This window comes from Alligator mississippiensis, chromosome 13 (genome assembly GCF_030867095.1).
Source record: "Alligator mississippiensis isolate rAllMis1 chromosome 13, rAllMis1, whole genome shotgun sequence".
In the NCBI taxonomy this organism is placed as follows: Eukaryota; Metazoa; Chordata; order Crocodylia; family Alligatoridae; genus Alligator; species Alligator mississippiensis.
The window spans coordinates 10405592-10432448 of record NC_081836.1 but is presented as its reverse complement, the minus strand read 5'-3'; the positions used below and the strand labels follow the sequence as shown (position 1 = coordinate 10432448).

Here is a 26857-nt window from a genome sequence, read left to right as displayed (position 1 = left end):
CTCTCTGTGTTTTTTGTGTCGCTTGAAATGCCCACCACCCCCTGGCATAAAACTGAAGGGCCTGTATGAGCTGAGTGGGTAGCATGCAGTCCAGTCCCTAGCAGGCAGGTGCACACACCATGGAGCTATCCCCACAGCTGGTGCAGCTACTCCGGCACACTGAGGATGGGGTGGGCAGCTCATGGCTTCCTAGGACGCTGATACAGGGAAAACATGGCTCAATAAAAAGCAGGTTAACTACCACAGCACTAAAGGACACTCAGCCCTTAGTACAGGCATGGACAAGTGCGTGACATTTTTTCAAAGGGCTGAGAGGCTTAGGTCCTTATAAAAACTTGACCCGTGTGCTATCTGATCATCGTGACTAAGCCTTCACATCCTCTCTGACACAGGGATTCTCCACTGGGTGAGTTAACATGTTTAAAATCTCAAGGGAGGCAAGGCCTCGCATGGATTAGGGTATACATCTTTGAAGGGGACTTCGGGGCAAAGCTGGCAGCATCATCTGCTAATAAGATTGTGCAACGTTTTCCATTCTAAGTGTCAGTTTCTATTCCTTATTGTAACCGAGATGAGTTTTAACCACTTGGCCTGAAATTTTTCATGATGGTTGACTTTTTTTTTTGTCTGACTAAGATGGACTGAGGCAAGGAGACACAGATAGGGAAGAGAGAGATATAATTGGGGCAGCTGGAGAAAATAAGGCAGGGGGAGTCGAGAGCTAAGGGAACAGGGCGATTTGTGCTGGACTAGAATCTATAATGTGTAAGACTTGGCCTGTTTGGGGTTTTTTTGGTTGTTTTTTAACTGTCATCAAATATGTATGAAATCTGTCCTCTCTAGTGCTGGAGGATGACCGCCTACTACTCCTATCAGTTACCCTGTTAGCAACAGTGGCAGAGATCTGTTCGGTGGATCAAAAGCTTCCAACCCTGTGAATGAATCTCAGGGGTGTCAATGCAATGCCATGTGATGGAATTGGGTGTCAATGCAATGCCGTATGATGGAATTGGGTGTCAAAACCTTAACTGAGCCCACTCGCACAGATGCATTATAAGATTATTTTTTTATATAAGCACATTGTTTTTTTCCATAGGAGCCTGTGGGGGGTGGGGAACAGTGCTGTGTTATGAATATTGGCAGTGCCTACAAGGCACCTGCATCATCTGCTGTGCAGCTTTGAAGATGACAGAGGGAGGGTTTGCAGGAAGAGAGGACATTCTCCTGAAAAAGGCAGCTAAATGCTGCTCCAGCAATCTGAACTCTATCCTTGCTTTTACCTGCTGCCACCTCCTCTTGGAAACGTCCTTCTATGAGGGAGAACTGGTCAGATGAGTTCTCTAGTGCTGGCACCCATGAGCCGAATTTGCTTGGAGAGGTCCTGGCTGGTGATACTGGGCACTCCCCTCCAGAGCAGGGTGGATATATTTGGCATCTCCACCTGCTGTATTGAATTCCATGTGACATCTGATCCTATGTAGCTCTGGAGTGAACTGCAGAAATCAACCCTGTGTTACAGTGCAAACACACACGCCCCTTCTTGGGTTCCAGGCACCTACCAGGCAGAGAGACCGCACCAGGCTTGGCAAAATCCACACTGGGGGCAGACGGGCAGATAAACCCACCAGGGTCCAAGAGGACAGTGTAGGCAGTTGGGCAATCAAGTGCTTGTTCAGAACAAAGTGCAGGGGGAGTTTTAATGTCCCGTAGTGTCTTGTCTCCTTGCTGTTTTTTGCCGTACCATCTCAGCTGGATCGTGCAGCCATGCCAGCGAAGAAGGAGGCAGAGGGGTCACAGGGCAGCTTAACCAGGAATGGGGTAAGTTTGCAAGGCTGAGAAAAAGCTCTTTCTGCTGTATTGAAAGGAATGCATGGAGTCTTCTCTGAAGGATGGGGGCTGCCGGCTTCTTGATGGTTAGCCCTGCTGTAGTGCCAGGTCCTGTTCTAACCTCCCTTTTCTTCCACTGCTCTAGTACTGCTGTTCCCATAATAATACCCTCTGGGCTGATTGTGCCCCAGAGTGGGCTCTGTAACTTTAGGGTGCCCTTCACCATAAATATTACATTCTCCTCAGCTCCCAGCTTTGTGGCCATGGAAGTGGGATTAAATGCAAATAGCTCCCCAAACACACATCTCCCACCACAGGCTGCTTAGAGGGTGTGGGAATGCTATTGGCAGCTGAGTTGTAGCAAGCATCTCCAGAGAAGTTCTCCACATGGATTTGAGAGCAGGGATAGAGCATGAACACAGTGAGCTTTGATAGATTGATGTGCGTGTTGGCTGGGAGGAAACTGAAATACCTATTAGGCAGACATCTCTGGTGGTAGATCAGTATTAAGCTATATGCAGTTGGTAAAGGGAATGAACACTGAAACCACAGAGGTAATAGCGGTGCCTGGGTACTTGTGTCAGGACGGCATCTACCACTCTTGAGCAAAACCAGGACTCTCTGCAACTAGGGGCTGATAACTGCAAAGGACCTAGGGACTGATAATTGTAGAGTCTCTGCCCCAGGGATTTTTGCAGTTTAAAATTTAAACACCTGTAGTCTGTGAATGTCCTTCCTGCAGTAAATGGACCGCATGCGTGTGTGTGCGCACGCGCAATGCATGTGTGTGTATGAATAGATTCCCTGTGGGGGGAGTTAGTGCTGTTCACGTGCGAGTCCTTGGCACTCTCCTGCTCCTAGTCAAGGGATTAAGGGAGTCTTTCCGTCCTTGTGGACAATGTTTTGTGTTGCTGAAACGGGGCTGAGAGGCCCATTCGCTACAGGGCTGTGAAGCACCAGGTGAGATGACGGGGGATGAAGTCCTAGGCTGTTGCAAGTGGTGCTATAATAGTGTACCTGGAGGCACCTACAGGAAGCCGCAAATAACAATAAGCTTCTAAAATGTGTTGGCGTCCTGAGAGAAGAGAGGTGGTATGACATTATCAGCCGAGGAAGAGATTGGGTGCTAAGCTATGATACGTTTGGGTCGCTGTTGAGCAGCCCTCCCTGCATCCATGCGTTCAAAGTTCCTTCACCTGCTACTTTCTCCTGCACTGCCTTATGGCTGATCTTCTTTGGCTGCTGATAGGCAAATCTTTGAGGAACTGTTCTGATGCGATAAGCAAATATTTGCTGCTTCTTGAAGGACTCCTGATTGCATCAGACCTCATTGCACTGATTTTTTTTTTTTTGTCATATAACATGGTTAAGTTTTTTTTTTTTTTCTTTGATTAAAAGGAAGGACATGAGGTCCCTCTGATAACTCTGAACTCCCTCCTCCTGTTCTTATCCTGTGTCTCATTGACTTAAAGGGCAAGAGATCTCATTTCTTGAATGGTGTGCAGCAGCAATTCTTTTTATTCCCACCCCACACAGTGAATGAACAGTTTCTGCCCAGACTTCCTCTGAGTCCAGGAGCTAGGAATCAAACTCGAGTCTACTCTCAGGCAGGTCAGGGCATGTCATGGTGGCAATGGGATGGCTTGTGTGCTTTCCGCCCAATGTAAAGCCAGCATCTAAAGGTGTTAATTAGCTTGGAATTTGTTCTATTGCATATGGACTGTCTCTAGTGGTTAGAGAGCCAAGAAATGCTCAGAAGATTGTTGCAACTAATGTTCTGGCTTGTATCTCTGTTTTAATTAATGCTGGTAACAGCTGGCAAAAGCTCTGGGAACTCCTTGAGAGTCGCTGTCGAGTTCTGGGCACTAAACTTTTTGGAATCATATTTCGTTAGGGAAAGATCAACAAAGCATTATCACATCCAGGCTTGCCTTAAAACAAGGTTTTTAAACTGAAGATTGTTCAGATCAAAGGACCATCCTCTGTTGTTTGAACTGAAGTAGCACTTAATCTCTCTATAGGCCTGGACAGACTGTCACCTTTTACATTGGTTTTGTACGCCAATTAAATTCAACCACCAAAAACAGTACAGTCAAAAAGGCCAAGGCTGAATCAATTCAGTCGTTGCAGGTTAGTTTAAGTTGCAGAGCTTAAACTGAGAAACGCCTGGACAGACATTCACTTTTGATTTGGAAAATGCAGCCACATGCCTGCAGTGGCTCAGGCCAGAAGCCAGGGGGTGCTAAAACACAGCTGTCTGGCACACAGCCAGCATGGGCTGTGTGTTTGCTTCCTCTTCCTGCTGCCCCCGGATTTGCAGTCCAGACTTAGAGCAGCAGGACTCTGCAGGGTTGCTCATCAATCATTTCCTCTTCCTGCTTCCAGGTGCCTTTGGGATTTGTAGTCCATAGTTGCAGCCAGCAGTAAGTTTTAGTAAGGCAGCTCTGTACTGGGGGTGGGGGGAGTTTAACCCCCCTCCCTGACCCCAGAACCCAGCTGGGGTTTGCCTGGGAAGGGGAGCAGCCCCACCCCCCACCCCCTAAACACTTCTCTGCTTGAGCAGACAGCACAGCCCAGCCCAGGGCTGGAAAGCATGCCAGGATGCTGGGGAACTGTGATTTAACTTGAGCCAGGAAGGGGTCTGGAACAGAAGTTTCATAAACTGGTTTGACTCAAACCAGTTAAGTCTGATACTACATTCAACCAGGTTTATCTGAAACCATTTTCAGCTGTTTTGAAACTGGTTTACGTGCATGAATTTCTGGTCTGTTACAGTTTTAAGCCAGTTTCTAATGACTTAAACCGGTTTATGTGTAACTTCTGTCCCTAGCCCAGAAGTGCACTTACCATGGCTACCCCAGGATAGAGGTAGACAGATGAAACTTAAACTCAACTGGTATCAGTTATAACAGTTTATCCCGGATTCTTTCAGGGACAGTTCTCCATAGGGTTGGGCAAAATTGACTCGATGTTGTAGGGGTTTCCATCCTCTGTCTGCTACGTTGTTTGTGATTGTGTCGTCTCTCTGTGTACTAATTCTGCTGCACCCGAGAGCTGCTAGCAGTAAAAGACTGTTCTCCAGTGGCTCAGCTATTGCAGTGGGACACTGCATGTTGTTTCCAGTGTTTGCACGTACAAGGTAATTTCCAACGCTGATCTGGTTTTGCTGTTGGAAGGAATTCAGCCTGGAAAATCAGCTTTTCTGCTTACGGGGAATGAAACTAGTTAGGAATTTGTCTGTGATTATGAACCAATTAATCCCCTTCCCCAACCCTTCGGTGCTGGGCACTTTCCTGTAACGTTTGTTCCTTGAGATTTTCCTCTTCCCTCCTTATCTTTTTTCCAGTCGTCTTGCTTGCCTTGCATGTTGTGGCTTGTATTGCCTTCAGTGCACCCCCAGTAGCAAGTAGTATGTTGAGCACCCTTTATATATAGTCTGTACAATTTTTCTAAGCAGCCCTGGGGCTGACTGCCACATGCCAGGAGCTGAATGCCACGGGCACCCTGACCTGCACTATGTGTGGATGCCCTCCCCTCCCACTGCGGTACTGTGCATGTTCTCATGCCCCTCGCCCCCACTGATGGGGGGTGTACTCCCTCCGCGCACCTCCTGCCTCCATAAACCAGGCCTTCCCTTCAGTTCCCCTTCCATGCTTTGCTGCACAGGGGAAGGCAGAGGAAGCAAAGGGAGCACAAAGACTCCTGTTGCTGTTACAGCTGGAACAATGATCAGGCAGGAGCCTGGGGGCCACAGCTTAACCCTTTTTGGGCTGCCAATTAGCCTTGCTTTTCGTATCATTATACCCTCTGCTTGCAAAAAGCTCTTGCATCCATCACATGCACTGTGCAGAATCCCCTGAGTTCCTCGAGTTTGAAATGAACTTTAAGTGAACAGTGACAAGGCTGGCAGTTGTTAAATCAGCTGTGTCCAGAACAAACGCTGAGTGGTGTGTGCATGGGGGACAGCCTGGCTCCAATTGTCATCTTGTTCGCATGACTTCAGTTTGAATGCCGTGTGACTACTTTTACAAGCTGCAAAACAACCCTCAAGAAGAACCGCTTCCAGATGCCAAAAATAGTCAAGGACAGGGAACGGTGAGTGTAAATGGGCGATTCTCAACACTGGGGGGCCGTGAGAGTCATGCGATGGTAGCACCGATAGGTGTGCAAATATGATTCATGAGACAACCCCAGAGATTTCTAATAGGTATCCATAGTGCTAAAAACATTCTGACCTGCTGATCTTTCTGCGTTCTTTGCATCAGAAGAATTGCTCTAGTATCTTTTCAGTCAAAAAACGAGTGAAAACTAAGAGCTTTCATTTCCCAAGGGGGGCCCTCGAGTCTAAAAGGTTGAGAACTGCTGATCTAATCCTTGTGCTAAGCACCTTACACGGGCAACCATAAAGCAGTCACTTGGGCAATCAGTTGGAGGGTCTAGGAGGACAATTTTATTTCATTAATGCAGAGTAATAAAAGGAGCATGGACAAGAATAAAAGTGGTTGTTAATCTAGTCCAGTTTATGGGCTATATCTATGAACTTTGCATATCTCTGATTAACTTGCAAGGGATCTTCGTTAACTAGTAACCAAGTGCTTTGAGAGCCAGACTGCAGAGTAGAGAGCTAGCCCCCTGCCAGCCACAGGTGGCTTGACCCTTACCCCGGTGATAAAAGATCCAAGGAGTGAAGAGGTTAATCTGTTGGGGTGTGTAAGCAACAGGCCAAAGACTCGAGCAGGAACAGCGAGTTTCCCTGAGTTGCTGTGTTCTGTAGGAGGGCCCTGAGCTGTCTGCTTTTTGCTCTGGATTCGATTCCTGGTAGGGGAGCAGGGAGGCAGGGTGCTTCCCTGACCGTGTTTAAACCACATCCAGGTCCCATCCCTGCCAGGCCTGGTGACACCTGCGCTGCAACAGTCGGGAGCTGCCCCTGTCCTCCCTGAAGAGGGTCGATGCGGGATGAGGCTGTTAGGGGAACGTTTTGTAGCCTACGTGGCCCTGAAGAAACGCAGCCAGATGCTCGCTAGGCCCCACGCCAGTCCTCTGTAACCCCTGGCCATGCTGCTGTCTGAGCCCTGCCAACAGCTATTATGTTAACACATAGCAGCTCCTTCCATTGTTTCCCTGGGCAGCCCAAAGAAAGGCTTTCTCCTGGATGAAGGATTCTGACAAACCGGAGCTGACTAATAACACCGCCTGCTTGGCTAAGGTGCCCGGCCTGGTGCTTGGCATATGGAAAGCCTGGTCTTTGGAGATGCTGAGCCCTTGCAATGATTGGGGGCACCAGACTTCAAGCAGGGTTGGCATAACTGGCCAACTCTCACAGGTAGCAGCCTGGGGTGGCAAACTGAAGGGGGTGGCAGGAACGGTGTGCTCATATGCACCACCATGTGCTCCCTTGGGGCAACCCCAGGAGTGTGGGCATGTGAAGAAGCAAGCAGAGCAGCTCCAGTGCAGTTAGGCTGCTGCTCCAGGGCTCTGCCTGGTGCCCACCCTCATCCGGTTCCAGGTACGTTACAAGGTTGGGTGGCAAAAAGGCACCGCTCCTGGCTCCAGAGCATGATGCATTTTTCTTAGTGCCCACCAATGACTCCTGTGTCCAGCTGAGCCCTATCGCATCCTCCAGAAGTGGTGCTCGGCACTGCAGTGGCACTATTGCTCCATGTGAGCTGAGGAACCATTGACAACGCGTAGGGGATGCACATGCACCCCCTGACATCCGCCATGCACCCCCTGGAAGCACCAGTCACGAAACTGGAACTTTGGGCGATCGGCCGCAGAGTGACCCACCCCCCTCGACCAGTGATCTGGTGCCCCCCCGGACTTGGGAGGCACCAGCCGCCCATGTTAGGATCCCTGGGTAAGAAGGGCTGATGGTGAGTGCCAATAGCCCTATTTGCAAGTAGGGAAGCTGAGTCCCAGAGAAGTGAGATGAAATTGCCCCTGGCCAGAAGCAGGCCAGGAGCTCCCAAGTCTGTGCTCCAGTCTCCAGACCAGTGAGAAGCTGTGTGTTTCGCTCCTCAGCATGATCTCCATCTGCAGGGGCAGGGCATTGTGGCATAGGCTGTCTGGCAGCATCAGCCTGCTGCCATAGGCTTGTTGCAGCTGTTGTGAAACCTTGGCAAAAGTCTGGTTTGGCTCAGGGTGTCCTGACTGTCCTTGACCAAGGAAAGGAAAAGCACGGGCACAAGGGAGCCAGGCAGAGCCCTGCAGAGTTTCCACGCTGAGCCCAGGAGGGTTCAGAGGACGGATCATGTATATGGGGCAATAAACAGCACTACTGTGTGCACTTGGGCACACCCTGGCTGTAGCCGGGTTGGGGGGGGGGGTCCTTGCTTTGGAGCCCTTCCCTCCTCTCCTCCTCTGCTTTAAAAGCCCAGACTCTGCTTTGTGCCTCACACGTCACCATGAAGCCAGAAAAGGAGACGCAGGAGAGTCCCAACTTGTGCAAGAGGAGAGAGGGGGTGAGTTTGCCTGGCTCCTTCTTGGAGCCACACAGAGGGATTGTAGCGTCTTTTCAGTGAGGCACCGCAGTCTGGGCACGGAGCTGGGAGCCTCACTCGGGCTGACCGACTCCCTGACCTTGGGCAGTCACCGGACATCTCCCTGTGGGCAATTAAAATCTCTGAGGAAGCTTGAATGAATATTGGGTAAACCAGAGGTCGCTCTGAAAGATCTTCTCATGAAAGAGCCTGTGTCCTCACAGGTGGCCTAAGGGAATCGGGCAATGAAAAGGCTTCAAGACAGTGAGGTTAATGACAGCTGGAGGAAATAATGTGCGCGTGAATGAGAATGGGATTTGATTGCCTAGGGTAGCAATGTAGTTACGGTAGCGAGCTATAAAAAAAGAGCTTTGTCAACAGCGGCACAGCCGGCTCTAGCCCGAGAGCGCGTACTCTAGCGTACTCGACTCGTCGCTACGACTAAGGACCCTGTTCCTACAAACAGCGCCCATTTATCGTCAGGCTGAGTGGATGGAAAAGTTCTTGATGGAGTGGGCTGCTCATTCCTCAAATGCAGATGATACTTGAGTAAAAATGGAACAAGCAAGAAGGGAGGAGACTTTTTGGTTTTTCTACCAAATCTATTTTCCTTTATGTAAGGTTCTGCTGTGTTTCAATGGCCAGTTGGAGAAAAGAGGGTTGGGTTAAAGATTGTAGTTCAGGGACTGTCATTCAGAACTCAGAGATGTGCCACAACGTGACGGGAGACCCAAGCGAACCGCTGACATTTCCAAGGGGAAATCCAGAGGAAGTGGTGCCTACTTTTCATAAGCAAAAGAGGGCAGGAGTCCTATATTTTAAAGCATCTTTTGGAGGTCCCCACTAATGACAGCCTGAAAACCATTCCCAACAGTGTAACTCATCTTCTTCCCTGCAGAAACTGACTGTTTTGCTCGCCTTGGTGACACTGGTGTCCACCTTCGGATCGTCCTTCCAGTACGGTTACAATGTCTCCGTGATCAACTCTCCCGCTCCAGTAGGTAGCAGGTAACAGCCTTGAGAGAAAGGATAATGAGAAGCAGACCCCTACCACCGAAGGGCACGTGGGTGTGCATGTGTGCGATGCACATTCCTATGTGAACAAAGTCTAAGCTTGATAAGGAGGAGTCCTCCAAGGAAGGCGAGGCACGTGTTAACGCTGTTCTCTGCCTAGTGTTTACTGCGTGCAGTGATTTCAGGGGGTTAGGCTGAAACACGATTACAGGATCGCGTTGAACTGGGCTCTGGCGGTGATCCTCCCCCTCTTCCTTTTTGCCGGTATGTCTCTTCGTGCCCTTTGCCTTCCCTGCTCCACCATCCACCACAGCTCTGTACTGAGGCTCTCCTTATCTTCACTGTTACCCTTCTGCAAGGACCACAACTCTCTGTATCTACTCTTGACCCTAAATTCCTATTTTCCTCCACTATCTTTATGTCCATCAGTCCACTGAATGCCATTATCTGCAGGACATTGCCAAAATTAATTCCCTGATGGCCCCGACCTCCCCATAATGAATCCCTGCTCATGCACAAGCTGTTACTACCACCTGTCTTGGTCAGGGGTGCTCAACCCCTGGCCTGTGGGTCAAATCAGGCCCTCAGTGCCAGGTCATCTGGTCTGCAGGGCTCCCCTGATACCAAATTTCTGGACCTCTGGGGAGCCCCACAGGCCAGATAGCGTGGCCCTGCACACAGAAGCAGGCAGGTGGGGCCGATCCTGGCACATGTGGACAGAGCAATGCCTGGTCCTGGCACACAGGGCTTGCACCAGGTGTTGCTAGGCCAGGCAGGAATGGTGCGAGACCTGATCCAGGTGCAGAAGGCCTGATGGTGCCGAAAGATGGAGTCTTGACTCGAGCTTGTCCTCCTGACACTGCTTGCTGAGGCCCAAGAGGCGCAGAGCCCCGAAGCTAAGCCAGGCACCCAGAAGAGCCAGTCTGTCCTGGGCTTCCTGTCCATTTCCTCCCTAGATCCTGTGTGCCTCAACTTGAAGAAAATATAGGGAATTTGTGCTGAGCATTACTCTGTTTGTTCCTGTTGGGCTTTTATAGCAGGAATAAAGGTTTCCATCGTGTTTTCTTGCTCCTGAGCCTCTCTTGGATCTTTTCTAGTTCATGCAAAACTTCTACAACCAAACCTACATGGACAGGTATGGCACCTACATGGACAACAACTTCCAGACGCTGCTCTGGTCTCTCACCGTGTCCATGTTCCCACTTGGAGGCTTCTTTGGGTCCCTGCTGGTTGGCCCTCTGGTGAACAATTGTGGCAGGTAAGTAGCAAGGGCTCTTTGGTGCCATCTGACCAGTCAGCAATGGAGCCTGTTACCCTGTTTTGAATCAAAGCGGTCCTGCAGGTCTGCCCAGCTCCTGGCCACATCCGCTCTGCCGCTATACAACCAGACTAATAGTCACTAAGCAGACCAGGAAGGGATCCCACCTCCTTTTCCCTGTGTGGTTGCTGGTCTGATGGGCTGGGTGCAGAGGGCAGGTGGGGGACTTGGCTACATGGGCCATCTGGACAGGGCTATTAGGCCTTGCTCTCTCACGCTTATATGACCCCTCATCTTAATAATAATCCTTTCTGTTCCATCTATGTGGGGAGCAGCTTAATTTGTCAAAGGTCCATGTGGTTCATTTCCACTGTTTGTATTTTATGTCCTTACCATTCATGATCGCCACTCCTCTCTCCTCAGCCATGTGCTCTTGGGTGTGAAATGATGATCAAGAAGCCTTCAGGAGGGCAACAAAGAAGGGGAGGGTCACAGAGGAAATCCTGGGCTGGCCCCTGGGTTTGATTACCCTGGGTTAGATGCTTCACCTCTCTATGCCTTTGCTCCATACCTGTAAAACAGGATCGTAACACTTCCTTTCTTGATTTTGTCTGTTTAAAAGATAAGATTTCCCTTGGGCTGGGGCCACCGCTATGTTTGCACAGCCCCCCTCCTGACACAGCTAGACCCCAAACTCAGCTGGGGTCTTTAGGTACCATTGTAGTAAAAATGATAATGACCTATAATTGTCACCCGCTTGGTCTCTTCGCAGAAAGGGCACTTTACTGATAAATAATCTCTTCTCCATTGTCCCCGCAATCCTCATGGGGACCTCGGAGGTGGCAAAGACCTTTGAGGGGATTATCCTTTCCCGAATCATCATTGGAATAAATGCAGGTGGGTGAAAAGCTGGATGGACTCATAGGACAAATGGTAGGTTTCTCTGGGCCAGGGAGGGGGGGACGTCACATCAGGTGGGTACATGAGCGGCATATTAGAGTGATATTGTTCATGGTAGTGCTAGGTTTGCTTGTGGTAAAATACTCCATTCAATATTTGACTCTGTGCACAGCAGACAGTATTGATGAAGGTGATCTTGGTGAACAGAAGAGACGAGGCTGGAGCGTGAGCTGTGTGGCAGCATCTCTGTTTGTACATGTAGCTATGTTCTTTAATAGATGTCTCCTTTTTAAGATGGGCTATTAGTCAACAGCTCATACAACCTGCTGCTCTCTGAGTGATGATCCATTTCCTCATATTTTTAGGCCAAATTTATATTCCCTGTTTGATTAAACTAGCAACAGAACACCTCTGCCAGTCTGAAGTCATTAGAGACATGGCCATATGCAGATGTCCATCCCAGGATCTACCTATTTTGACGACATTGAAAATGGCCTTGTTATCAATGCAGGGTTCAGGGCCACTGGGATCTATTATAGTGGCTAGCTATACTTCAGGCACTGTAACGTAGTGTAGGCTAGCCCAGGCTGGCTTTAAATGTGCACCAGCAGGTGTGTGATGATGGTGATATGGAGCTTGGAGTAAGTGCTTTATATTTAGCCAGCTTCTCAGATGGGTTTTGTACTGTGAGAAGCTCAGTGCTCCTGGGGTTTTACTGATAACAGTTTAAAGGATGCTGCAGTTACTGACAGCCCAGGTTACATGGAACAAAATACTGTTTATTACTGTCTACCTGTTGTACAGCACCTTGAATGCTTGCCGCATCTGGTTAAATAATAGTCCTTCTGATCCTAACTGTAGTCACAATCCAGTCACTGACTCTAGTCCAGCACAACCACAAATCTGCTCTGTAGTTTTATTAGAAAACTTGGCTGCTCTGCAAAGAGATGACAGGTAAACAGGGTAGCTAGGATATGAAGCCAATGACTCTGCAGTATAAACCCATCGAAGTCAGTGCATTTGCAGTGGAGATTAATCTGACCCAGTATATTTACTGACTCAGGAAACCTGGCAGCAGCTTTAACATTGGCTCTCAGCAAGTAAATATTCAACGCTGTGCTCTCTGCTCCTCGCTTCCTGTTATTTATAACTCTAAGGCAGAGCAGAGGAGACTCTAACCTGCGTTCCTCTGCCCACCTGACCTGGCCTGAACTATGAGGTTTGCCCAGAGGATGTGGCCAGGCCTGGGCTGGATTTGATTAATGTTGTGCCTTTGCAAACATCAGGCCAGCTTCATTGGATGGTAACGGCAGTAAAAGCCCTAGTGTAGACAGGGCTTCAGGGGCCTGAAGGTATTGTACAGCAGCGGTTCTCAACCTTTTGCATCTTGCGTCCCACCAACCATTTCGTCAAAGAACCCTGGTCCCACCATGATAAAAAAAACCCCACATAAAATTGCACTGCTCGAGATCTGTTGATTCATCTAGTTGAAATGCAAACAACTGATTTTTTTCAATCAGACAATGAGTTGAAGTCCCACCTACACGAACTTCATGTCCCACCCATGGCACGTGTCCCACTGGTTGAGAAATATTGTTGTACAGGATCTGAGTAATCCAGGTCTAGATGACAAGATGCCCTGCCCACTTATAAGCTTTTCTTCCGAGTCCCAAGGATTGGAAATTTACTTTTAAAGAAAAAGAAAGAAAGAAAAAGCTGAATTCACAGCTTTGGGTAGTCACATGGCTCCTGGAGCTGGGGTTTTATTACAAGGTGAAAAATACAATGGTAAGAGCTGGCAACACTGGGTTTATACTGATGAGGCCACAGGGTGTGACATGCCCAAATGACAGCTAAGTGCCCCCTGTGTCTCGATACCTACTCTGGCCCACCACTGGCAGAGATGTATCCCAAGCTGTAAAGGTACAGCCCAGACTGCTTAAGGGCAGCTGGTGGTTCAGAAGTTTTATCAGGGAGGGAATGCCCTCAATCAGATGCACACTCTTTCAGGTCGGGGCTTAGTTTCAGGGCATCTTGCCCTCCAGGGGAAGAAACTGTATCTTGGGTTTTGTTCAGAAGTTTTGTGATGCTTGCTACTGGCCACTGTCCTGCTAGGAGACAGGCGGTTGTTGCATTTGAGAATGTTGCTGTTAGATGCCAAGATTTTATTTATGTATATTATTATGTGTGTATGTGTATATGTATGTATATATGTATGTAACTGAGGCCTGGTGGCAGGGCAGGGCAGGGCAGGGCAGGGCAGGGCAGGGCAGAAGAGTTTCATTTACATATATCAGTTAAGTAATGGCCGTCAGTTAAAAATCTTGTAAATCGTCAGTAAATTTTATATATATCTTATTAGATTGTCAGTAAATAAGATATTTTTATATATAATATTTACTGACAATCTACAAGATTTTTAACTGATAGCCATTATTTAACTGATATATGTAAATGCAACTCAAGTTTATTTTTGCAGACTTTTTGCTGACCGTCATTTTTAGCCTGACACTTTATTGACAGTTGGCAACCCCGATCACAGGTTTGACTTGTCTCCATCCTGCTCTGACTCTGAAGAACAGCTTTGGTATTGAAAAGATGGTGGGCCCAAACCAAGCCCCTCGAAACTTAGGACCCAAATTTTGCTGCTTGAGCCCACTCTAGTGGTTCTAAATGCCCACAGGAAGCATCAAACTTCTCAACTTCATTGCCTTTTTGCTTTTCAACTGGAACCTATCTGCACAGCAGAGAGACCTGGAAACAGCAGGGTAAAAAGCCTATGCAGACAAGACAAAACTATTGAACTATTGTCCCTGTCAAGGAACTAAACCAAGTCTGGGCACACAGTTAGACCCCATCTACACTATGATTTGAAATCCAGAGTGGAACCAGGCCTCTTGACTCAGTTTGAAACATAGTGTAGAAGGGGGTCTGACAACAGGCAAAATTCACGTTACTGCTACCCCAGCAGCTAGTTCTATCCTACTAGAGAGTATCCTACTAGAGAGCCTGGGCAGCAAAAGTGAGCTTTGCTGCCCTGGGGCATACTTTCTGAGGCAAGATTGAAATTCAGCTTCCCTGTCCTTGATTGACCCTGATCCTTTCTGCAGAGATGGACTAGTAAGGGCACTGGTTGTGATGATGGATTTGGTGCCAATGACATCTTCACCCTAGCAAATGAGGTAATGCCAAGCATTCAGGTACTTAGTCACAAGAGGTGGGGGAAAAAATACTGCCAGGTCTTTGGACATGGCTCAAAGTGATCATCATTACATGGCAGTGACCTTCTAGCCTGAGCCCACCTTGGCTAGCCCAGAATAGGTGACTTTGAGGGGGAAAGTAAGCTGCAGGCATCTTAGCTGCTCCTGATCTACTGGACTTCAGCTTGCCATCATCCAGAAAAGCATCCTATCAAGTCAGCCAAGGTAGTGGGTGCTCACATGCTGGACTTATCTCTCTTTGTCTAACTAGGTCTGTCCTCTAATGTTGTTCCCATGTACCTGGGAGAGATGTCCCCCAAAAACCTGAGAGGTGCCATTGGAGTGGTGCCCCAGCTCTTCATCACCATTGGGATACTTGTAGCTCAGATCCTTGGTCTCAAGAGCATCCTAGGAAATCGTGAAGGTAAAGCCACAAGCCAAGGCTCCGGTCCCCAATAGTTACACAGGTGGTCACCGCTCTCATCAGCACCTTGTCCTTTGTTCTCTTGCAGGCTGGCCGGTGTTGCTGGGGCTGACTGGCATCCCAGCAGCTGTGGAGCTCATCCTATTGCCCTTCTTCCCGGAGAGCCCCAGGTACCTCCTGATACAGAAGGGAAATGAAGAACAAGCCAGGAAAGGTACAGCAGCTGCTGCTTTATGGTCCTAGCTAGGTGAGAGGAGGGAGGGAGATGGGTGTCAGCATGGTCTGCATCCAGGGGTGCAAGCTGTTGAGGAGCATGGTGAACCAAAAGCCAGGGTAGGATGCTCTGGATTAGTGGTACCAACAGGAACATGCTACCCAGTTAGCAGCCGGCTGAGGATCTGGAAGCACTTGATCAACAATAGTTAGTGGAAGCATCCCTGACAGTGGATACCTAGCAAGCAACTGATTTTTGCCTAATGCTACCAGGATAAAAAACCTTTCCGGGAGAGGAACACTGGTCCATATCACTTCCTCTATTGGCTTATTTGTACCAGGACCTGCTGACCTGTCCCCACTGTGGGAAGATGACTGCCAACCACCGCCTACCATGTGCTTGCCAGTCGCTCTGCTTTTCCCACCATGCAGAAGTGGCCAACAGGCCCTGTCTGGGACACCCCAAGTCATCTCTTGTGTCTGTTACTCCAGTCCCCTCCCCTTGCTGTGCACCCCTGGGAAGTCCAACTTTTCCCTTCTCTCCTCTCACACAGCACTGCAAAGGTTGAGAGGCTGGGACAATGTGGATGATGAGATTGAGGAGATGTGTCGAGAAGACCAGTCAGAGAAGCAGGAAGGGCGTCTATCTGTGATGAACCTCTGCACCTTCCAGGCCCTGCGGTGGCAGCTCATCTCTATCATTGTCATGATGATGGGCCAGCAGCTCTCTGGGATCAACGGGGTAGGTGGGGGAAGAAAGGCCACCCTAATGCACATGGAGTAGGACGATCCTGGAGCCTATTTCAAATGGGCACACAAGTCCAGTCTAGACCCTGGCAATGGATAAGTTAGCCCCATGTCAGGGAGCTAACATTTGGGAAGATTGGGGTTTGGTCATCGGTCATTTAATGGAGAAAGGAGCTGACCACAGCGACTGGATCCAGATGCACACCTCTCCAAAGCATAGGGGAGTTTGGGGTCTGGTTAAGTGGGGGTCTCCCCCTACCCTGTATGGCCATGCATAACCACAGCTGTGATCTGGGTTCAGGTCTTCTACTACGCAGACAGAATATTTGAGTCGTCTGGTGTGGAGAAGAACGCAGTGCAGTACGTCACTGTGGGGATAGGCGCCGTCAACGTGGTCATGACCTGCCTTGCGGTAAGCGCCTCCCAGAGCCCTAGAGCTTCTAATTCCCTCCCTGTTCCCTTTTTGGTTTCAGTCACAAAATCCCCACAAGCTCAAATCACCTCCCCCACTGCACAGCAAATGGCAAATCAGTGCCATGGCAGCCCAAGGTGGGGCTGCAGCTCAGATGGAGCTTTAAAACACCTGGCCCGAGCACTGCTAGTAATGCAGTGCCTGCAGTATGAAGGTGAGTGCAAAAGCTGTCTCAAAAGCTAGGTCAAATCCTTGGGCAAGCCCAGGGCAGCTAGCACAGTTAGCCACACCTGTGCTCAGATGAAGCTTGCTCTGGTGCATCTATCCATGCTTCAGGGAATGTTTATTATTTACATGGTTTCCAAAATAGGGGGTTTTGTTGCCATGACACATGATTGCCATGGGAACTTCATTGCAGAGAGACCCTAGGAGATTTGATTGAAAATGAAAACTTCTCTATTTAAAAAACACCAAACAACTAAACCTTCTGGAGAATTTTTTGGACACGTCTATCCCGATGTGGACTCCTCTGGGATTGTCTTGGACAGTCCTGTCAAATGGGAACCTCTTCCTCTATTACCATTACCCTATTCTGTGGGGCTTAGAGTAATTCCTGAAGTACACTTCTATACAACTTTTGAGAACTTGGTAGTTTCCTTCCTCTTCTAACTTGAAGGACTCTCACCAGAGGTTGCACAGGCCTTGGCTCAGCAAGCACTGCACTAAGCTGGCAACTTGTTGGCCTCGACCTTGCTTTGGGAGAAGGCCTGGTTGGCTCTCTCAGGGTCTCCCTACTTAACCTCTTGTTGTGTCCTCCAGGTTTTCATCATTGAGCTGGTGGGGAGGAGGATTCTGCTTCTTGTCGGCTTTGGGATGTGCTGCGTCTCCTGCGCCGTGCTAACGATGGCCCTGAACCTCCAGGTGTGTAGCTAGACAGCTTAGCCAGTGGCTGCCGTGTGTTTGTGGACCTTGGAGGGGATGTGAGCAGGGCTGGCATTTCAAAAGCTGCCTCCCCACTTTGCAGGGAGAATATATAAGAACTCCCCTGCACTTACGAGCAAGTAGCATAGGGGACTAATCATTCTGCTGGAAAAGCAGGGAAACACTTGATTACATGGATGGGCTCATTTTGGTAAGAGAACTCAGCAGCTTGCATGCAGCATGGCTGGCTCTGGCTTCATAATCTCACTTGATGAGCCCACAATGTGCATTTCTTGCATCTGCTCATGCAAACTGAGGTTCCAGCCCAGCCAAGGCACTGGGTTCAGATACCAACACTGCCAAGTCCACACTCCCCACCACTATGAACTCTGCCAAATAGGAAACATTCCCGGGGGCTAGAGCTTTCCAAAATCTCATGGCAAACCCTAGCCTGGGTTTGTTGCTTTAGATGTGAACTGGCTCTAACCAGTGACTCACTTTCCTCAGACCAGTGTTTCCTGGATGCCATATATCAGCATAGCCAGTGTCATCACCTATATCATCGGACATGCCATTGGGGCAAGTAAGTATGCATGGACCGGTCTGATCTCCTATGTCAGCACAACTGGGCGGAGGGTTACTTGCAGTGTTAACAGCAACAAGGCGTGTGGACACATGACATATTTAAACCAGTGTAACATACCTTGGGTATCCAGGGCAGGACAGACCCCCAGCTTGCCTAAGGCAGCTGTCTGGCAGTTATAAAACCTCACCACTGTGTGGGATTTTGCTGGCAACATCTTGCATTGATCAAATGATGCCCTGAGATTAAGAGTATAGTTCCTCTTGACTTGGCTAGGGGTAACTTCATCTGGGAATAGATTGATCTGCATCTGTGTAGAGCTGTGCATCTGCTCCGTATTTATACCTGCATAAAGGCAGACTGCCCTGATGCAAACATCATGCGTCCATCCTGGGGGACTGATCCATAGATCTCTGAATGGCCACGTGACCTAGAAATATTGATGCAGACTGCATCAGACAGGGTGAAGCACCTTGCATTTCAAATAGGCAGGCCTCTTAACCCTTAAGCTGAAGGAGGATCTCCAGAGCATGTGTGGATAAAGAAGATCTAATTTTTAGAGGCTCTGCAAAGACCTTGCTATGAGAAGGATGGCTCCTACGGCTTTGCAGGAATGTGGCTCTCTTGGAGTTATACAGCACAAGTAGGGTGATGAGAAGCTCAATGCCTGCCTGCTATAAACCTCATTGTGTGCCTGGCTGGGCTGTGAAGTGGGTGGGAGCAGTGTATGTCTAGCTGGAAGCACAACTTGACCTCATGGTTTTGGTGCACTTGGTGCCTGTTAGCAGGAGCCTGCCTGAGCCATTCTGAATGCTACAACATGTTGTTTTTGAGCTCCAGGAGGGCTTCACTGGCAAATGGAAACTGCTGCTGCCTCCTCCCTCCTGCTCCCCTGGTGCAGTCGAACAGGCCTGGAGTGCCAGCTCAGTGCAGAGTGCAGGGTTGCTGGCTGGGTCAAGTGCAGGATCTTTTCTCCTCTCCCTCCCGATGTATTTCTTCCTCAGCTGTGAACATTCAGTGACTTCTGGCCAGCAAACAGTTCCATCTGCCCTATTTCCCTTTGCTTCCCATTGCTGTTCGGGAAATACATCACCAGGCTAGGCTGGCACTCAGAGCTCTGTGTGACCAAGAGTCTGTTCCATCAGTAGACAGGAGCAGTGACCTTCCTGCCACCTGGCTGCCCTCAAGGAAGACAATTTACCCCATCAGATAGGTCCATGCTGAGTGTGAGATGAGCAATAGAAAATGACCTGCTTTACCTCATTATGCAGCAAAGGGGAAGTGCAGTGATCTCTCGCACCATTTCCCAATAAGTATATGCAAGGGCTAATTTAGATCTGAAAAACAAGGGCTGCCTCGATAATACCTGTAGGAGTTTCTCTAGACCCGTGGTTCTCAACCAGGATGCCACACAACCTTGGGATACCTTTAAATTGCTTCAGGGATGCTGTAGAGTGTCACACAATGTTAGCAGTGTTAGGTGTGCAAACATGATCCACAAGAGAAGTCCAGAGATTTCTAATAGGAATCCACAGTGTCAAAAACATGCTGACCTGCTGAGGTCTTTCTAATTCCTTTGTAATAGAAGAATTTCTCTGCCTTGTTTTTTTCTGTAGTTAAAAAGCAAGTGAAAACTAAGGTCACATTTCCTGAGCGACCTCTTAGGTTTATGGAGTGGTGCCTTGAGTCTAAAATAAGTTGAGAACCATTGCTCTAGAGACCTGCAGATAGCAGTTGTCTCCTAAATGGTACTTGGGCAAGTCTCCTAAAGGCACACGCTGTGTGTTTGTTTGTCTGAAAAACGGAGGTGATTAACCCTGTAATGAAATGGCTCATGTGCACATGACCCGCTGCCCTCCACTGACCAGAATCACAACTCCTCAGTGTACTGAGAACCACAGGAGCCAAGCCCATCTGGACCAGTTAAGAAAGCAAAGTTGGCCACCAGGGTGTTACAGCCCATGGTCAAGTCTGAAAGTGCTCTGTCCAAGCCCAGGTGAAGGCATGAAGTCAGCTCCAGATGGGGACAGAGGTGCAGCTAAAGCTGTAATGGTGATAAGGTCTAGTTACTGTCATCACCATCTACTTTTATTAATCTAATCCTGCAGCTGGGTTATCCAGGCTGGTGGTTCAGCACCTGTTGTCCTCCATCACGCCAAGCCTTCTAGGGATTTAAGCGATGAAAACTGCTGTTCAAACCTGCAAACACTTCCTTTCCCTTCAGGCCCCATCCCTTTTGTACTGATCACCGAGATGTTCCTTCAGTCATCCCGGCCTGCAGCATTCATGGTGGGTGGATCTGTACACTGGCTCTGCAACTTCACTGTGGGGCTCGTGTTCCTCTATATGGAGGTGAGTAAAGCCTGAACCCCAAAGTCTCATGCCTGCATGCTACTGAGCCCCTCTCTCAGCATCACCTGACTTCTCACTCTGGCTCTGCTCTTTCAGCAAGCACTTGGGGCTTACAGTTTTCTCATCTTCTGCGTCATCTGCCTGGCCACCGTCATTTACATCTTCTTCATTGTTCCTGAAACCAAGAACAAAACCTTCATGGAGATCAACCAGATCATGGCCAAAAGGAATGGGGTGGAAGTAGCATTGGGCAAAGAGGAGCTCATGGATATCAACGCTATCCCAGGGACTTGGAATGAGAAGAAAGAGGTCACCGTGAACAGTAGCGTCTAACCCACCTCAGCATTTGCGGACCCCGTGGTGACCAAGGGTTCTCTTCAGTGGGGGAGCAGGTATCTTACCGGACTTGTGCTTTTCCATTTAGACTGTCTCTGCACATCTTCTGCAGCAAGAGTATGTCCAAAGCAGGCAGCGAGCTGTCTCTTTAGCTATCCCCTGCCAGCACTAGCATGAATGTTGCTGCTAGTGAATGATTTTTGAAAGGTTAATCTCTTTCCTCTGTGTTGGCAGCTGACTCAGGGCTCCAGAGTCAAACCCTGCAATGTGTCCAGCCCCTGGGTCCAGAGGCAGCACTTCCAAGATGCTATTTAGACACTGGCTATCCATCGTTCCTGTGCAAGAGGAAAAAATAGCGTCCATCTCAGAGGCAGGGAAACTGAGGCAGGGACGTGGCTGGTCCAAGTTTACAGAGCGAGTCAGCAGTGCAGCCAGAGTTAGCACGCCGAGACCCCTGACCCTCAGCCTGCACTCTGGCCCATAAAAAATGCTGCTTCTCGCAGTTTAATATACCTAGTGTGGTTGCCTGCACATACCAAGTGCCACATATAACAGTGTGGGGACCAGCCAGAGACCAGAGCCAGAGACGCAGGGTTTAGTGAAATCCTAGTGGCAGATGGTCATTTTGCCATTTGTCATGGAGCCAAAAACAAGGACTGTGGCCAGAAAAGGTAGCAAGACCTCAAATTATTAAGTGAAGTGGGATAACTCCGCACACCCAATCTGCTCTGTTCAGAGCAAGGCTTCAACGTGTGTGTGTGTGTGTGTGTGTGTGTGTCTGGGTGGCTCTAATGGAAATGGAGACCAAGAGGACTTGGTTTTTCAGGCAGGTCTTAAGGCTGAGCCTTCCTTCTAGCACCAGCACCTATTTCCATGTGCAATTTAAATATTTTGGGCATCTCTTTTTATAAAAGATGGTGCCCAGGTGCTTGAGCACCTTTCCTATTGGTGCAATCCAGTATTAGCTCTGCCAAGGTGACCTGCATTGAACCCACAAAAATGAGATCCTGAAATCCTGGCCCAAGGGGACATCCAAAGGACTGGGTGAGAATGAATCTGAAACCATCCAGGCGATGCAGGAAAGCAGGCATGCCCGGGAGGGAGAATGGTGGTCTGTGACCATATTGCTAAAGCCACAGTCGATCTTTGATAGACTTTTTGTCTTGGTGCCATTCCATAGGTCCTAACTCCCTTTCATTCCTTCAATTCATTTGCATTATTCCTGATTTACATTGGTGTGAATGAGAGAAGAATCAGACTCATGAAGTGCCAGTCCCCTGAATCAGCAGCTTTCTACAAAACTTCCTCGGTCACGGTAGTCAGAAAACTATTAAACCTCTGAAATTGCCCATGGAAATCAGTCTCTTTCAGTAGAGGTTGGACAGATCCTAAGATTAGTCTTTCTACTTGTCTTCACACCAAATCCACCAGACAGGAACAGCTGCAGCCGTGAAGTGTTTGACATCTGTTTCCCTCTTGGTGGCACTGCGCAATTGTGTTTTTGTAACAAGGAGGCAAAATAAACCCCCTTTGCTTCTAACAACACAGCACTTCTGGGAAATCCAGCGTGTTCTCCAAAAGCGTGACTGATAATTGTAATGCTCCTTTAGTATCTGGAGGAAAAGCCATGACTTTATGAAGGACCCAGAGGACAATTCTCCATCATTGCTTGTTTGCAGTTGCTATTTGCTTAAACATATATATGAAGCGCATCTCAATTTTGATGTTATGTGCAAACAAATCCTTTAAGATGGCGTGTGGGTACTGATGGCTGCTTGCTGCATCGTGTTTCTTGTCTCTTTTTACTGCCAGCATAATGTTGCTCTTAAGCTTGGAAAATGGGAGAAAAACTGTTTCTAATATGCAGAGGGTGAGTTTGGACTCGTGTGCATGGGGGTAATTCTAGAACAATGCCAGGGGGATCTGCAGAAGGGAGAGGAGAATGATAGCGATATATCATATCCCTATGGTGTGTAAGGTTGCTTGTGAAATATGACATCCCGGCTTTGAAGAAGAGAGAGGAGCTGAGGACCCAGTCAAGCTGATTCTTTTTGTATCAACAGATCCATTCTTGTATGAACTTAGACCTGGTGGAAGAGGTCAGACTGGCAGCCCCAGAGACACAATCCCCAACCAAATAGAGCAGGAAGGACTTAAACTCAGGTTCTCCCCATCCCAGGAAAGGAAACTCATTGCTGGTTTGGGCATTTGTCCCTGCTGAAGATGTTGCTGCCCTTCACTAACTTTAAGGTACAAATGAAGGGATGTGAAATGGAGGGACTGCAGTGCTAAGAGCACAAGGGCGGTGGGGAAACTGGCCTTGGGCAAGCTAAAGGATAGTGATATGGCTGCTAATCTCTACCGGTAGTCTGCTGTTTACAGATGCCCAAACTCTAACCTTTCAAAGAGCCATTGTAAAAGACAGGCAGGTTTTTAGGTGTTTAAGCAGCAAGCAGGGGTTTTGGGGAAGTGCTTTGGGATAGTCAGGTAAAAGCCAGGATGCAATGGAACAAAAAGTCCGGGATTAAAATGCAGTAAATGGAGTTCTGTCAGCGATGCTGCAATGGAGAATGAGAGCAGGGTCATGCCCACAATGACCTTTCTCATCTAAGAGAGAAACACTCACCAGTGAAAGGGCAAGATGAACGCTAGCAGGACATCCTTCAGTCCCTGTGGTATCTCCCGCCAAGCCCAGCTCCCTGGGTCCCCCCCATCACAAGTGCCCCCCAGTAAAAAGAAAATACATGGTCTGTCCTGTGGGGCAGGCCATAAATTAATGGCCTGTCCTCTTGGAATGGAAACAAGGGACTTAAATCTCCAGCTTCTCAATCAGATTTGTAGCTTTTCTTTCTGTCCAGAGACCAGGCCGGGGAACTCCACATGCTGAATAAACCTGTTGTTCGGTATCGGTATTATCAGGTAGCACAATTGTAGTTTCCTTCCTTCTGCTCAGCACTGTGCTCTGCTTTGGGTGACGGATCTCACTGCGCCCATCCAGAGGGCAGATACCACTCAGTGTCTGGCTGTTTGGTTTGGCTTGTGAGAATGTATCGCTCCATGTGCCTGCACACAAGTGTTCATATAAGCTGCATTTTTGAATTTCAGCTAGAACTAGCCAAATACTAATTTAGTGCCTTATATGCATCATCTGATGGAGACAGAAGCCTGTGTTGTGGCTGAGCAGAATTCTGGCCGCTCTTTCTAGCAGCTGGATTGCTCTCATCCATGGATGCCAGCTGCATGCACACACCTCTTCGGCTGTGGATTTCAAAGTCTTTTGCAAAGGGTAGGGAAATGCCCCTCCTTCCACTGCTGGAGAAATGAATGGGCTGTCTGCAACAAGCTGAAGAGGGGTGCAGTTTTACAGTGCACTAGTTACTCTGTTCTCTCTCCCCGCATGGATGCTCTAGTCTCGTGTGCACTGCAAGCAGTTCCCTCTGCTCTGAAAACAGAGTAAACTCCCTCTCACCTACCAAGGGGAGTGAGCATGGAGTGGTGTGCATGTACTGGATTCAGTCCTGCACCTCAGTAAGAGATCCACACAGGTCACAGCCTGCATTGGACGCAGCTGCTTGTCAAAGTACCAGCCCTGTTACTTGGACTCCAGCCCTAGGAGAGTGGTAGGTAGCAACCTGTGGTCTGTCGCCTACCATTCTCTGTGCTGTCTCTTCACAGCAGCGGTGTCCCTTGCTGTCCAACTGTGTCTTTGGTCCCAGCCAGGCTCCTTTTCCCATCCCAAAGCTTCGGCTGCCACCTAGCGGTACGATCAATAGGACAGTTAGAATGAGCATCACAGAGCTGAGAGGGAATTTAAGCATAGGTGCCAAGTACATGGAGGCCTGAGGGCAGAAGGCAGGGTGACCACGTGTCCCTAATTGGGCAGGACAGTCCTGAAATGGGAACATCAAGTCTTGGTCCTGGATGGCATGACTTTGAGACAGAATCTGTCCTGGATTCCTAGTATTGTGCAGGGATCCAGGTTTTCCGTTCACCATGGAAAAATGCAGGAAATGGCAGGTTTCCCTTTGTGGACTGGCAGAGCTCCAGCCTGCAAGAGGCTGCCGGGAGCGGGATGCAGGGGGTGCCAGGTGCATGTGTGTGCACGCATACATGCACGTTGCAAGGAATACAGCCCTAGGCAGCGATGGAGAGCAGCTCCCCCAGCTGCCTGCAGGTAAGTCTATGGGAGGGGGTAGATTGAGGCCCCCACAGTGAGGGAGGAAGTAGGGCAGGGACTGGGCCTGGGGCCTTGCCTACCCAGGGTGGTGTATGGGACCCAGGGCCAGGGCAGGGAGTGGGCAGAGCCATGGGTAGTTTGTCCAGGGGGCAGAAGTGGAGAAGAGTGGCTCCCTGCCATGGCATGCACCCCCAGGGAGGAAGGTATGGAGGGTGAGGCACATGCCCACCAGATTTATGCATAGGGCAGGGGTGGATGTGGGCTGCTTGCTACAGCCTTGGGCATCCCCATCCTGCTGCCCTCTCCTGGGAGCCCCATGCTGGCTGTGCCGTCATGGCAAGGCACCCCCTGCCCACCTGGCAGCAGCAGGGGTGGCGGCGCTGAGTTGTGCTCCCTGGGTAGCAGGGTGGGGAGCCCACATCCACCCCCATGGGCTCCACTCAGCTCTGCTCTGGCTGCACCATGGCCGGGGGAGGCGGCGTCATTTTAGGCCTCCCACCCAGCAAAAATAAAAGTCAGTGCCTATGACCTCAAGATTCATTTAGGCTAATCTCTGCATGGACGCGGGCCACTCCGTTTCTTAGGTATCCCTGGAAAATGCTTCTCCAGCCTTGTCAACACCTCCAGTGAAGGAACTTCCCTGGGCAGCTGGCTCCATCATCCCGCTGTTCCAAGAGTAAGGCACTGGTTTTCTGAGACCACATCTAAGTCTGCTTTCTGTTGCAACGTAAGCCCCTTGCTTTACATCTTGCCCTCTGCAATGGAGGAGAGCTGCCGTGCTTCCTTGTCTTTAGGGTAGCCTTTCAACTGTGGAAACTGCTCCTTTCTTCTCCAAACTAAACAGCCTGGTTCGCTCTGCCTCCCCTTGTACAACTGGCATGTTAGCCTCTTTGCTGCTCCCCTCTACATCTTTGCCACTTTTTCTGCATCCTGAGTCAGTAACAGCAAGGAGTCAAGGATTTATTTATTTTTATATATGTGTATATGTATATGTGTGTATATATATATATATATATATAAATTTGTATCCAAGGTCAAACTAGCCAAAACTAATTCCAAATCCAAGAGTCCAGAACCATAAGTGGCCCTACTACTGGCAAACATCCTCCACCTGCACCTGGGGCTTCAGATGTTTCCAAAACCTTTGGCGGGCATCCTCTGTGTCCAAGAAGGCAGTTTTCCTGAACCACCTCACAGAACTGCTCTTCTAACGTGGTTCAATACTGGTCGAGGTGCAGCGGCTTTAAGCGCAGTTTATGGAAATGGGAGGCTCCTCCCTTGCTTGCTCCAAGGGCCTTATGGCTAAGGCCAAGCAAAACTAGGGGGCATGTGAACCCCAAGCCTCCAGGCGTGAGTCTGCAAGCAAGGAGTTAGGGATGAGCTAGTAGTTGACTGATTGCTGCAGCTCCTGTCATTACTGGAACGAGAATTATTTCCCTCTCTGTAGTGGTTTTTCATCCAAGGATCGGCAAGCTGTTTACACCCATGAATAGATGAATGCTCCCATCAGCCCATGCATTAATTACCAGTACATCCACTCTTTTCAGATGGACAAGGGCTGTCCAGGCTGTCAGGCTTAGAAAGTTGGAGAGCCTGACTGTAGCTGGCACATGGCATCTATCACTGCAATGGGAATTAACCCACTTCTCCATCATGCTCCTATGCTGTAATCTCCCCACTCCTCTTATTGGCAGTCACTCATTTGTCTCTGCCAAGAGAGCGAGAGGAAAAGCACAACTGCACACCCAAGTCAGATGTGGTCTCCTCCAGAGACTTATGACTTGTGTCTAGTGAAAGATGGGCCTCGCCTCCAACCAGTGCCACTGTAAGCAAACTGACCAGCGAGGTGCAGATCCTTCAGGGTGTTTACAGAACTCAATGGGAGTGAAGTACCTGCTGGTGAGGGTCTGGGCTGAAAATCCTTCACATCCCAGATTCACAGAAGTTTTGGGCTGGAAGGGACCTCATGAGATCATTGGGTCCAGGCCCCCTGCTCTGGGCAGGAAGGACTGCT

At 49.1% G+C, this 26857-nt stretch overlaps 1 protein-coding gene across 5 annotated transcripts; it reads left to right on the top strand.

Annotated features, from left to right (window-relative positions):
• The first annotated feature begins 1552 nt into the window (after positions 1-1552).
• LOC102558086 (solute carrier family 2, facilitated glucose transporter member 5) lies at positions 1553-22919 on the top strand. Of its 5 annotated transcripts, none has more exons than XM_014610373.3 (12): positions 1553-1818; positions 9205-9303; positions 10418-10578; positions 11351-11475; positions 14950-15102; positions 15191-15316; positions 15870-16057; positions 16364-16474; positions 17294-17395; positions 17903-17978; positions 20203-20330; positions 20427-22919. In XM_014610373.3, exons 1-12 carry the CDS (start codon positions 1765-1767, stop codon positions 20661-20663), a joined length of 1560 nt encoding a protein of 519 aa, XP_014465859.1. In that variant the 5' UTR covers positions 1553-1764; the 3' UTR covers positions 20664-22919. The 5 variants fall into 5 exon arrangements, with proteins under 5 accessions (XP_014465859.1, XP_019349597.1, XP_019349598.1 ...); XM_019494052.2 differs by lacking the exon at positions 1553-1818 and adding an exon at positions 5515-5922; XM_019494053.2 differs by lacking the exon at positions 1553-1818 and adding an exon at positions 7952-8288.
• The last annotated feature ends 3938 nt before the right edge of the window (positions 22920-26857 follow it).